Source organism: Podarcis bocagei, assembly GCF_964188305.1.
Source record: "Podarcis bocagei genome assembly, chromosome: 7".
Lineage (NCBI taxonomy): Eukaryota > Metazoa > Chordata > Lepidosauria > Squamata > Lacertidae > Podarcis > Podarcis bocagei.
This window is the reverse complement of record NC_138132.1, coordinates 64,225,432-64,239,512: the sequence shown is the minus strand read 5'-3', so window position 1 is coordinate 64,239,512 and position 14,081 is coordinate 64,225,432. Positions and strand designations below refer to the sequence as shown.

Below are 14,081 nucleotides of genomic sequence, written 5' to 3'. Positions count from 1 at the left end.
TTCCTTTCTTCTTATTTACACATGTATTCATGGAGAAGAGGTTTTGAGCTTGATCTGCAGAAAGTTTGCCAGAATGATGATTGCCCTCTATATTTCTTGCCAATTAATCAGTGCCAGTACACTCTTGCTTATAGGGAGGGAATTAGCAATTAACGCAAAGGTAAATGCAGATAAAATAGTATTTATTTACACAGACTTGGTAAATAACAACCTGGGTTCACCTCAGATGGAGGCCCTCAACTGAAGATCTTAATGTATGGGTAAGAGATGGGGTTCTTCAAGCACACTAGTCCAACAACATATGAAAGCCTTTAAACGTCCAAAACAGCCATGTGAATTGGGCCTGTGATGGTGATGCCATCCCACCAATTTTGTTAAACCATCTTAAGAAGGTAAGAAGAGGTCTGCTGGATCAGACCAATTGCCCATCCTGTTCTCACAGTGGCCAACCAGATGCCTTTGGGGAAACCTGTCAGTAGGATCAGAGCACAGGAAGAGTCTCCCCCTCCTGTGGTTTTCACCCATTTTAAAACATGCTGCAGAAACCCCAGCTCCACACTCTGCATTTGACTGAGCTTCAAAACATCCTCCAGCGGACTAAAAATTGCTTGAAAGCATTTGAAGTGGTGGTGGGATGGGGATCTTAATTTCAAACACTCACCCCATGCTTTCCCCGCCCCCCCATGGGTCGTTGGCTTCTTCTACGCAGTCCTGTCCATCACATTGCAGCTTCTGCTGAGTGTGTCGGACAGCAATAGCCAATGTAGAATGCCCTTCGCCCCAGGCAGCATAGCCAGCAGCCAGGGACGATGGGAGTTGTAGTCCAGAACATCAGGAAGAAACCACATGGGCTGCCTCTGCTCATGAGCTGCAGGAGCAAAATTCACACTTGCATAGGAGTGGAGTGGTGCAAAAGTGGACGCAGCTTTCTTGCATGGCTGGACCAACTTTGTACTAGTTTTTTTTTGTAAGCTGCCTCCCCCGCCCTCTGCGTCTTGCATCTCTCTGCTTACTTATGGGCCCCCAAATCCGCACGGAAAATTATCAAAAAGGATTTTGCGGTCTGAACAAAGTTTAACCTTCAGTATACCTGAAGGAGCGTCTCCACCCCCATCGTGGTCCAGTGCTGAAGGCCTTCTGGTGGTTCTCTCGCTGCGAGAAGCCAAGTTACAGGGAACCAGGCAGAGGGCCTTCTTGGTAGTGGCACCCCCCCCCGTGGAACGCCCTCCCATCAGATGTCAAAGAGAAGAACAACTACCAGACTTTTAGAAGACATCTGAAGGCAGCCCTGTTTAGGAAAGCTTTTAATGTTTAATAGATTATTGTATTTTAATATTCTGTTGGAAGCTGCCCAGAGTGACTGGGGAAACCCAGCCAGATGGGCGGGGTAGAAATAATAAATCATTATTATTATTAACCTTCACACTTGTAAAAAACCAGGTTCATTGTGGTGCAATGGACATAACCTTGCTCAGCTCTGTGGATGCTGGTGTGGGGTGGTGGGTGGTTGAGGATCCCACTCTTATTTTTAGAAAGGACAGAAAGTACTTAAGGGTTATAAAAGGTTAATGCTTTGGAGTCTATACTAAGAAACTTGGCATAGTTAATCACTGCGCCAAGGAATTTTCCTAACCGGAATCCACTTACTGGTTGTTTATAGACATCAGATTATGATAGTACATGCTAAACTTGCTACCTTGTCGTGAGACATCCCGACAGACCTCTTACCATGTGACACATTGTACAGATCCCTGACGGATAAACAGAAAGACAAACAAGAGATATTCAGTGGGTGAAATTAGTTTTAGACTTTGGATTCCATGGTCCCGTCTCTTCATTTGTTACACCTGTTGCATTTCTTCCATAGTGCTCAAGGTGGCGTACATGGTTTCCCCTCTCTCCATTTTGTCGTCACAACAACCCTGCGAAGTAGGTTAGGCTGAGAGACAGGGGCTGGCCCAAGGTCACCCAGTGAGCTTCTTGGCTGAGTGGGGACTTGAATGAACCCTGGTCTCTCCCACTAACCACTATACCACACTGGCTGTCAGTGCACATAACCCTTTTAGATGGTTATGTGTTAACTGCACTTCAAAATGCCCTGTTATTTTTTTGGACCCTCTCCAAAGTCCTACTCTAATGGTATCACTGGAAATCTACTGTAAAGGGTAAAACTCCTATATTTGAAGTAAAAAATACACTTCCCAGCCACATAGGTTCTTTTTCACCCCCCCCCCCCCCACCACGGCAGCAGGGAGGTAGTTGAGAAGGAAAGCAAGTGTATTATACTGCTTGCCCTAGAGGTGCTTCAGGGATATTAAGAGTACCACAAGGAGATTATACTGTTTACGAGATAAAAGGGTATGTGACAAAGGTTTATATTTAGAGCACTCCGTATGAGGGAGCGGGGTGTTCTTTTTAGCGCACCAAGAGCGTGCTTCTTTCTGTATAGGATGCTTGCAATTGCACGCCATTTGTCCAGAACGCAGCAGCAGCGATCACGCCCCCAGATTTCGAATGTTTCCTGCAACGGCAGACTTCAAGCACGCTGAGAAATAATTCAAAATGGCAACAGATGCGGAGGCCGTTTTAGCAGTTCTCTGTTCAACTCGAGGGCCAATTGAGACATTAGGGCACAAATGGGCATTTCCACACACCGCAGTGCTCCACACACCAGCCGTAATCACCCAGAATTCCTTTATGATGTACACCAGCCCAGTTTTGGCCATCTCCACAGCAGCGGCAGAAACTGCCACGAATTCTTCTCGCAAGTGCGGAGACACCACAGAGATCAGAGTGAGCGGGAAAAGAGTCAGCAGCTTCTGCTGCTCTTAAAGGCTCTTGGTGGATGCCAGGCAGTAGCAAAGTGCAAAGAAAATGGGCTTTGTGGTTCTGGGTCTAATCTTACCTTTTTCTAAAATTCATTTACAGTGGACGCTCAGGTTGCAAAAGTGATCTGTGCGGTAGGCACATTCGCAACGTGCAGTATCTGCAACCTGCAGTGCCGTGTCTGCGCTTCGGTGCTTCTGTGCATGTGCAAAGCATGACTTAGTAGTTCTGCGCATGCGCAAGCGCTGAAACCTGGAAGTAACCCATTCCGGTACTTCCAGGTTTTGGTGCGTCCGTAACCGGAAAACACACAACCTGAAGCGTCTGTAACCCGAGGTATGACTGTATTGGTGTGTGTGTTTTTCATTTTATAAAGCTCCCAAAGAAGAAAATAAAATAAAATAGGGATTAAGGAGATTTTTCAGGATGGTGGGGTTTGTGTGTGTGCTATGTCCCGTTGTTGTGGTACTGGTGGCGCGCACTCTGCTTCTGGCAGGAAATGCTTGAGGGGGGAGGAAACACACAAAAAAATGTGGGTTTGAAGAGGGTCAGTTGTGGGTAAGTGAGAAAAGTCCCTATTTTGATCTGAGGAATATTAGAGGGTATGGGTTTCTTGTGCACAGATGGCAGGAAACTATCTAAAGTTGACTGAACAGTTGTTAGGTCACACAAGCTAACCAAACAAGTGAAAAATATGGTATATGCTTTGATAGGTGACCTACATGTGAAGAGATGTGAAAACTGCAAAAGAGAGAGCTTTAGCCTTGGATTCAGACAGAAACCAAGCATTGGTCCGATTCTCTCTCCAGCTTGCTGCTTTTCTTTTGACTCGTATCACTGCAATTTTCAGCTCAGGATTTGTCCTTCTGCCTAAGGGGTCCCACCCATTTTCCAGTCTCAGGCCAATTCCTTTGTTCCACTTAATGGACCATCACCCAGGTGATCACCCGCTCAGGAAGCTAGCCTGGCTTATATTTAAACACTTGCTGGATCCAGGGGTTAGAAGGGTCTTGGCATGCAGCCTACTTCCCCCCATTCCCCCCCCCCAAACCTCACAGCACTACTATTGTTGCCTTGAAAAGTCCATTCATGCTAACACACTTTCCCCTCTTAACCAACAGGAAAGAATTGGTACCTGGTGCATTTGGACCTCACAGTGACAGATGTAAATGACAATGTCCCTGAATGGGTCATGGAGCCTTTCCCTTACCTAGCAACTGTTTCCCCTAAAGCTGCAGCAGGCACAAAAGTGTACAAGCTCTTGGCTAAGGATCAAGATGAAGATGAAAATGGAGCCGTTGAATATTTTCTGGTAGAAGGTAAATGCAGCTTCTAAAAGCACAGGTGGAGTGTTTCTGTGTGGATTTGTGTATTCTACCCCCCCCTTCCTGTCTCACTCTGTACTTGGTGGGGCTTTTTTGGTATTTATTTCTACAACACCATTCTGATCAAAACTGGTCAAATTAACTATTATTTAAAGACAGTGGAGACTGGTGCCGATTGGGACCGGAAGGGTAAAAAGCAGGGAGGCCAACAGCAGGTGGCGCCAGAGACAAAGACAGGCAGATGCAACAGGAAGCCCCATATTCTCCACTTTCCTGCTGAGTTCTACAAAGGCAACACTAAGAGGAGAAAGAGGAAGCTGACAGTCACTGCCACCCCCAAGGCCAGGCTTCCTCAACCTCGGCCCTCCAGATGTTTTGAGACTACAATTCCCATCATCCCTGACCACTGGTCCTGCTAGCTAGGGTTCATGGGAGTTGTAGGCCAAAAACATTGGGAGGGCCGAGGTTGAGGAAACCTGACCAAGACTAATTGTTAGTAAGGATGCAGGCAGCTGGTGGGCTGGTTGAGGGCAGACTGAACTTCAGGGAGTCTTGTTCACCCAAAGGGGTGAATGAGAGGGAGGGGCTGTAGGTCAGTTGGAGAGCACATGCTTTGCGTCCAGAAGGTCCCAGGTGCAACCTGTTTCACCTGTAGTTAAATGCATCTCAAGCTTCTCTGGGAAGGACCCCAGCAGATTGGTTCAGCAGGAACATTTGGACCCACTGGCCTTGCTGCCACCTCACCCCTTCTGGAAGGAAGCCATGACTCATCTGTTGGGATGTCAGCCTTTGCCTTACCATGCCATCTGCTGCTGACTCCCGTCTACCTCCTTGAACTAACCAGGAGCCACTTACGAGCTGTTAAGAAACTTGATTTCTCCTCCCCTTCCACCCCGAGTTCCTGGTTATGTCAGAACGTTCTAGCGGACATTTGCAGCTAAGAGGTGGAGATAGCTCCTGTGGTTATATGTCCCTATCCAGCCCCTTCCTCCCAAAGGAGCTCCACCCCCAACAGATTGAAAGCATGGGTGAGGCTTAATGTTAAACCAGTTACCCACTTCAAAACATGAATCTGTTCAAAAACCTTGTAAGCTAAAGCCTGGAAAGTCGTTAAAAAAGTCTAAATTTCCTTCATTTATAACCACTAAAAACCCCTTGGAAGCAGGAGAAAAGGGGGGGGGGGGGCTTTGTTTAAGCCTGCAGGAGAGGGAGTGAAGAAAGATAAGTTTCCACCGTCTCTAACCTGGGAACGGGGTATCAGAGACAGAAATTGTTGGAGAGGTTCACTGACTGTGAATGGAATACTTTGACAGATAGCTAAAGAAGAGAAATAAACTGATTCCAATGTTGCCTTTTGCATTCTAAAGAAACAAAATATCTGAAAAATGAAAGTAATTTTCCTTTGTTGGACTTGCCTTAAAAAGATGGATACAAATAGAAATTGTCTCCTCTAGAGGGAGCTTGCTAAATTGTTGCTGCAGCTTACTTGAGGACTACAGCTGTGAGATTAAGATCGTGGGACCAGTCCTTTTGACCTTGAATAAAAATGAGCTGGGAGGAAGTTTTGGTGCTTGCTTTATGCAAGACAAGTGCTTTGTTGGAACAGATGCATGAGAAGATGGATTTGATGAATGAGAAAACGGATTTGATGACTGTTGTGGTCAATAACTGTGGACAAACAGTGAATATTGATACAGAACCATTCAGGGACCAACTCAGGAACCTGTATTGATTGGGCAAGTGCAGAAGATAATGGAGGAGGCTGCGGTTGCACCTCAAATAATACAAATGGAGAGATCCGAGGCCCTGCAGGAGCATAAGCCGCTGTTTTTGAAGATTGAAGTTGGAGTCGGCCAGGGGGAGTCTGGAGCTGGGGAGGTTCTTAACTTCGGAGGGACTTTGAAATATGCTCTTAAATATTTTTGGATTACATTGATGACTGTGGGGAGTGGGACTGTGGGGAATGGGCTGGTTTGATGAAGGGAGATGGAGATAACTTTGGGCTGGAACCTCCCAGACACCTACTCCTCAATGAGAAAGGAAAGGAATTAAGAAAGAGACCAACAAAAGACAAGGAAAAGTGCAGGTATAAACAACAAGAAGAAGATCTGCAGAAGGGACATGGAAGAGACTTAAGAGCCTTGGACATAAGATTACCAGATTGATGGACTAGATGGAATGGACAGTAAGGACTGACATGACCCGAGACCAGGAAGAAGAGACGTTGGATGAAGATTGGAAGAAAAGTTATAAAGAAAAATTTTTATTTAGGGAATTAGCCTAAAATTAATGAATATTAGGGAAAATGTTGGAATGAAACTATATGGTTTTAGTAGAAATGATATAAGGAGTCATGTATAATTGAGTATTAAGTTTCTTTTTTTAAAAAAAGATATTTATTAAGGTTTTCAAAATATTACAAAATACAAAAAGAAAAAAGAAAAATACAAAATAAAAATAGTTAAAAACAATTCAGTCTTTCAATCACTTATCTTTCATTTGCTTATTTCCCGGACCTCCTCGCGCCTCCCTTTTCTGTATTCCAGTTCAGTTTGTTAGTTCAGCAAATCCCTCCCCTCTTTGTTCATCCTAGTCTTCAGTCTTAAAATATTGTAACATTAGATTTTTACCTATTAATAGTCCATTTTCTCATATTCCCTTATAATATTACAGCTAGAGACCACTTAGTTTCTATCCAACATCATTCTAACATTCATTAATTTTACAATATTTCTGTAAATAGTCTTTAAACTTTTTCCAATCTTCTTCCACCGACTCTTCTCCCTGGTCTCGGATTCTGCCAGTCATTTCTGCCAGTTCCATATAGTCCATCACCTTTGAGTATTAAGTTTCAAGCTCTAAGGTATTTTACGGTAAGATAAGGTTAAATAAATCAAGGCAATTTGAATAACAGAATATGGGGAAAGATGGAAAGGATTTGTTGAGTTAATTAATAGGCTAAATTGTTAAGATAAATTATTCAAAATTTTTTTGAGAAAGATGGAAAGAATTTGCTGAAATAACTAATTAAACTAGAATACAAAAAGGGAGGTGTGAGGAGGTCAATGAAACAAGCAAATGGAAGTTAAAGATACGTAATATGGGATTTGTGGTCCCCCCCGTATTGTTGTATTGGTTTTTATGCTTTTTTTCCTTCTTTTTATGTATTGTAGTGTTGTTTCCTATTTTTTCTTTTCTGTAATTCTGAAACTTTTAATAAATATTATTTAAAAACAACAACAACAAAACATGAATCTGTTGACCATGGTCCCAAACACAATTGTTGTTTTTTTGCTCCTTCGCAGGTGGAGAGAACAGATTTGAAGTGGAAAAAGATACCGGCTGGATCAAAACAACTGGTTTGCCTCTGGTGAAGGAGAGGGAATATTTGCTGACTGTGCTGGCAGCTGACAAACCAGGGCGCCAGGGCTCCCCTGCCTCAGTGTCTGTAGTTGCCGGACGTCGAGCGCCACAGTTTGCCAACACGTCGTACTCCGTTTACGTCCCTGAAAATCTGCCACTGGGAGAACCGTGAGTGCCAAAATTGTGATGAAGGATGTGTCCTGCACCTTTAATGGCATTTTGAGAACAGGCCTCTTCAGTTAGCTTTCTATCAGAGAGAAAGAAAGTTTAAGTTCAGCTGATGTGTGCTGCTTGTTAATAAATTATGAGTCCTAAATTACTATATTGAATTGGGGAACTCCTTACAGAAGACAACACAAGCAGGAGGTCGATTGGTTTAATCAAAAGGTTGAATAGTGCAAACAGAAAACCTCAAGGCACAGAAAATCAGCTAATAAAGTTCCATAATTTTGTTGTAGCTGAAACTGAGCTGCGTCTAAGGAACAGATGGGGACAGGAATACTGGAAGTAGAGACACATACAGTAGTTGGCACATCCAGGCAGCTGCTGTGCACCAGAGCTGTGATAAGTTGCAGAAGGTTAGACTACATGATCCCTGGTACCCCTCCCAATCTACATTTCTATTATTCTAAGTGCCACTTGTACCAGTGCCCACCCTGAGCCCCTCATGCTTGTTGGCTGAGCAGCCATTTTAATTTCCCACAATGCCCCAAAATGACACTTTTTCCAGGGGACTGTGGGGAATAAAATAATTGACGCATAGCCATTGTTGTCTAGTAAATCTCCTGACCTGGAGGCCCTTGAAACTACAGATAGTACCCCATTTTGTGTGTGTGTATGAAGGGGGGGAAGAGGCCAAAACCAAAAGAAGCAGATGTCCCCCTCAGTCTGAATTCTCCTTCCACCCCTCAATTAATGAGTCAGTTTTGCTCAGTTATATCCCTGCTAAGTCAATGAGGCCTTTGGAAGTGTCACTGTTAGTGACCCCCACTTGGTTCCGACACACAACTTGTATCCCGCAAGAGCTGTAAGTTCAGTATTGTGGGCCAATTTCTATGGAAGCCCCTCCTGGGTAAGAGCCTTTTGAACTTCTGGCAGTCTACAAAAGACCTTTTGATTTCAGGATTCCAATTTTATGGTTAGTTTAAGCAGATTTCATCTTCATTGCATCATTTCAGCCCTACTGTACAGTGCTTAAAGCCTACGGTATTAAAGCGGTATATAAATTGTTGAAAGAAAAGGAAACATTAAAACATACTGAACATAATGAACATTAAAACATATCAAATTTCTCTGGCTTTCAAATGACGCCTTGTCAGTGCAAATGGGTTGGGTGGTTGTAGGAGGCCTCCCCATTGAACTGAGCCGACGGATTGCACTTGCCTGCTCACATGAGGTGATATACTATATAGCAACTCATCCTCTTTTCAGGATAAGAACTATTATAATCCTGCCAGATGTAGGGCTTGACCCATTAAAGTCTAGGAGACTCCCATGTACTTTGCTGAACTTTGGAGCTCATCTGACAATCTGTCATAATTTAGTGCATGTGTTATCGGATTAAACTTAAATGGTTTACTATCCGATTTACTGCCCCTGCATTCTAAGAACCATGTTTTCTTGCTGAAGCTGCCTCGAAAGCAAAACCAAAAATTGGCCACCATGGGATCGGCTCTTCTGTCGTGCTTCTTCATTAGGCACACAGCGAGCATGTGTTTGCGGGAAGAATGTGATCCTTTACTAAATCTGCTTGAAGATCATCTGGATGTCTGGAGCTTCTCAAACGTGTATACATTTATTATACCAGCATGAAACTAGATTTTGATGGGATGCTCCCGGGCGATTCTGGCTGTACTAAAAAGCCCCAAATGTTGAATTGGGGTAGGGAACCTTTTTCCCCTGTTGAAAGTCCGTTGACCTCCTATGAAAAGGGTCAATTGTGGTCTGGAGCTGATGGTGTATGGCGGTGGAACCACTGGTGGGAAGAGTTTGCAGCACTGCAGGGATGCTCTGTGCCATCCCATCTCTCTTTCTCTGTGTATGCCCACCTGTGCCCTCTTTTCTGCTTGGAAGTGCCCCCCCCGCACCGCTTGACACAAGCGCCAATGGATTGATTGCAGGGGGATTACACTCTCCATGTCTCCACCCGTTCCTCCCTCGTTTTCCCACCCACCCCTTTGACATAAGTCTGAATGGACTGGGAAGTAAAATACAAAGGGGATCTCTCTCTTTATCCCTGGAGGAAGACCCAGAAGACCCAAGAGAGGTGGATAGATCAGCTGCTTTCTTGTACAACAACTCCCAAGGGGCTGACATTGAGCCCAAGACCAAACTTAAAGACTTCCACTGTTGCTATATGCTTGTTAGGAGTGGTTAGTTAGCAGCAGGCCTCTTATTTACCTGTTGAAATGGTAATGTGTAGAAATCTGAAAGTATTTCCCTGCACCCCACCACGCTAGAGATAGCACGCAGGGCAATGTATTTGGCACTGGATGCCAAACTGAAAACTTAGTTCTTCAACAATAACTGAGCTATGCTGCAAGTCAATAATGTGTCATTTTTGTGTGTGTATGTTATCAAGAAAAACAAGAAGAAAACCCATTTTTTTGCCATGATTGTTCAGCCTGTCATGCGTAAGAAAACAACTAAGGCTGCAATGAAGCAGGCTGCGAAAATGCATTCCTAATGCAGTTTCCCAGCAAGTAATCCTGATGGCTTTTGAAAGCTTTCCATCGTCGTCCTCCCAGTCATTTTGTTTCCTGATCTTCCACACACATTGAGCTTGAGAGCATGGGAAGCAAAGAAAAAAAGACACAATACATCCCCAGCCATATAAAAGGCAATGCGAAGCAATTACATTATGACAAACCGTAATAAAGAAGAGTGACGGACGATCCAAACAATTTTAATTCACAGTTCTGTTACCAGCAAGGACAGCACGAAACACCCTCTGATAGCAGCAACAGTCAAGTGTGCTCTTTCCAGGCGCTTTAGATGGAGGCGTGATGCCCTGTGGCTGTACCTCCATTCATGGATGAGAGGGGTCTCTCAATGGCTACTAGTCATGATGGTTATGCTGTGCCCTCCACAATTGGAGGCAGCAATGCTTCTGAATACCAGTTGCTGGAAATGGCAGGTGGGGAGAGGGGTCTTGTGCTCAGGTCCTACTCGTGGGTTTCCCATAGGAATCTGGTTGTGAAAACAGGATGATGATGGGTCATTGGCCTGATCCAGCAGGCTCTTCTTATGTCCTTACAGCTATCCAGTGTCAAGGCCAGGTGGCCACTTTGCCCTGAGCACAGCAGGATGCCCAGGAGCAGGGCCCCCAGGTTACCAATAAGCCTTTGGGGAACGAGCCCCATTTTGGGCAAAGAGATTGCTGCACTGCAGTGGGTTGGACTAGATGACCCTTGTGGTCCCTCCCAGCTCTACAATTATATGATTCCAGGCCTGTTCTCCATCCCTGGTAAACTCAGCCAGGGACAATCAGTGCTGCTCTTGCCTTGCACAGCTCTGATTCTTCACCTTTTTGGAGTTCCATCCTGGGCTGTGTTCCTTAGTTATACTGAGTATAGGTTCACACCATACATTTAAAGCAAACAATTTCCCCCAAAGAATACTGGGAATTGTCGTTTTTAAGGGTGCTGGGAACTATAGCCCTGTGAGGGGGGAAAACTACAGTTCCCAGGATTCTTTCTTTGGGGGGAGGGGAAACTGTGTGTTTTAAGTGTGCGTTGGATGTGCTTCACATGCTTGGTGTGGATCTAGATGCGATGTGATGTTCCATAATTATATTAAAAATTTTGTCAGTTTCCAAAGTGGAGCGGCGTCCTATGAAAATGTTAGAAAATGACTTCCTCTTGCGCTGTTCATTGTTGATTTAACCTTTTCCAGGTTCCTGACCGTGTCCGCTTTGTCACATCAAAACAAGTCCCTGAGCTACAGCCTCTTAACTAATCCGAACGGCCTGTTCGGCATTAACCAGGGGACAGGGGACATCTACTTCAGCCGAAATCTGGATTACGAGAATGGTCAGCACCAGTACCTCCTCCTGGTTCAAGCAAGAGAAAACCAGGGACAGCTCAGCAGCACTGTTGAGGTCAGCAACCCTTAACAGCAATGCACATTCAATTCTCCGCTCCAGTCAATTCCCTCTGTTTCCAGTGTCCCAAGCTGTGAGTGCCATTGCTGATTTAGCCAGGACAGCATTGCGTACACACAATAGGGAGGTGCCAGCAGCCTGGGGGGGGGGGGATGCTGAAGTTTGCCAAAGTACAAACAAACTTAAGAGATGGGGGGAGGAGCAACAGCAAACAACAACCCAGTGAGAACTAACTGTGTCCAGTGGCTGTGCAATGCAATTTGGTGTGGCGGCGGGTGGGGGCAAATGGAATGGAGTGGCTGGAATCCTGAACTGGTGAGTTTTCATGAGGCTTTTGTTTACAAAAAATCCAGAAAGTGCTGCAGAAGCATGGAGGACTGAATCTAAAGTGGGGGGGGGGGAATGAGAAACCGAGAGAACTGTAGTTGAACAGGTTTTTCCATCCCTGTTTGAAAACGACTTTTCAAAAAGAAACTCGCTGAAAAATATTGGAGGAACTTGAGAGAAATCCTAACATCTTACATTACAAACTGCGGATACTCAGTAGCAGCAGTGGCCAGGGTGGTAGGATGTGGAGCCACGAAGCTGCCCTCTTGACAGTGGGGTGGCTGCAGTGAGTTGGGGAGCTGTGCAGACGCACAAGAGGAGCCAATCAACTTTTTGTGCTGCTAAACACTCCCTTGCCTTGTCCTTTTTCTAGGTTTGGGTTGTGATCACAGACGTGAACGACTGTGCCCCAGAATTCCAGCAGTCGATCTACACCAAAGACAACGTCCCCGAAACCGTGACTGTAACAACTGCACTTTTACAAGGTTTGCAAAACGTTTTCGCAATTTGTTGTCAGACTTGCCCCTCGACTCACCTGGAATCCTCAAGAGCCATCATTGCCATTGCCATTACTTGGTTAAAGCATAGACCAGGTATAGCCAATGGCCGTACTCTCCAGGTCATGTCACCCAACAGATCCCATAACCGCTGATGGCAGGAGTTGGATCCTTAGCAACCCCTGAAGTTAACCCCTTGGCTCCCTCTGTTGTACCGATGAATTGATGGATCCATGGTTTGATTTCCGTATGAGGTTTCTTCTTGCAACTTCCTCTGCCTCTGTATATTTGGTCAGCTCTTATCCTTCTGCAGTCCCTCCCGTGTGTGTTATTGGATAGGACGTTTTCAACATATGCATCTTGAAGGCTGAAGATTACATCAGCTTCACACATACTTAGGAAAAAACACACAGCTGTGCATATGGCAACTGCCCAAATGAAGCCACCTCAATGTAGTTGTTATTTATTTACACGAAAGACACCATGCCTTTTTTTCTGCCCCCTACCTCATTTAATCCCCACAACAGCCCTGTGTGGTAGGTTAGACTGAGAGACCATGACTGGCCCAAGGCCACCCAGTGAGCTTCCTGGCTGAGTAGGGATTTGATTCCTGGTCTCTCCCAGGACTCAGTCTGACACTAACCACTACATCACACTGTCTCTCATGGCCTTTGTGCCTTTGGACAACTTCATTGCTGAGCATGGAGTATGTCTGATAAAGGCCCCAGGCCTAACTTGCAGTCCACAGAGCTTGCAGAGCCAGCATGATGTAGCCTTAACTCTGTTATTAAACCAGCATCTTGGTTTTTTTGTTTTTAAATCCTTGAATATAATCTTTTGCAAGCAAAAAATCCTGAAAGGTCTCCTCCCTCCCCACACTTTGCCCCAACAGTGTCAGCCCATGACTGTGATTCTGAAGAAAATGCGGAAATCATCTATTACACCCTGAGCTCAGAGTTCAGCATTTCCAGTCACGGCACCATCTTCCCAGCCACAGAGCTGGATTACGAGCGTCCTAATCACCTGTATGAGTTCGTAATCATGGCGGTAGATAAAGGAGAGCCCCCAAGAACTGGGACCGCGACGGTCAGGATCCGCCTCTCAAACATCAATGACGAAGTTCCCAGGTTCTCACAAACAATGTAAGTATATGCCTGTTGTTGTTGTTGTCGATGCTTCAGATGTCGTTTGATTAGTACCATGTTGGAGTTTCCATGCGATGATTGTGGCATCCTGGTGGTGTTTGATCATCCCCAGGTCATTGTGTGGAATGAGGTGAGATTTTGGGGGTGCCAGTAATAGCTGTCTGTTCCCACTGGGATTGATTCATGTGGTCCCTTATAAGCCAACCCTTCCTCAAGATCAGGGGTCAGCAAGATTTATCTTCCCTGGGCCAGATCGGTTCTACAGAGATCCCTCCATGGGCTGGATAGTTTGTGCCCCCACGGTTTTCGGTGTCTGGATCATGGCTGGCTGGGCAGACACTGCTATGGTGGGGATGAGGGTTTAAAATGCTGAACAGTCACCCACCAGGAAGCATTTTACAGTGTTCCTTACACAGGTGCTGCAGCATTTCAATCCATTCTTTGTAACCAAAGTACAGAGCAGATGAGGTGAAAATGTTTTGGGCAAAAAGTTCCC

The 14,081-nt window shown here is 45.2% G+C and overlaps 1 protein-coding gene across 2 annotated transcripts in view; it reads left to right on the top strand.

The window, feature by feature from the left end:
* Nucleotides 1–14,081, top strand: part of LOC308592160 (neural-cadherin-like) — a 113,504-nt gene that overhangs the window by 39,774 nt on the left and 59,649 nt on the right. For both annotated transcript variants that reach the window (XM_081203450.1, XM_081203451.1), the window contains exons 2-6: nucleotides 3,948–4,145; nucleotides 7,457–7,682; nucleotides 11,409–11,613; nucleotides 12,317–12,428; nucleotides 13,333–13,582. In XM_081203450.1, coding sequence (XP_081059576.1) covers nucleotides 3,948–4,145; nucleotides 7,457–7,682; nucleotides 11,409–11,613; nucleotides 12,317–12,428; nucleotides 13,333–13,582 — 991 coding nt within the window. The remainder of the gene's footprint in view (nucleotides 1–3,947; nucleotides 4,146–7,456; nucleotides 7,683–11,408; nucleotides 11,614–12,316; nucleotides 12,429–13,332; nucleotides 13,583–14,081) is intronic.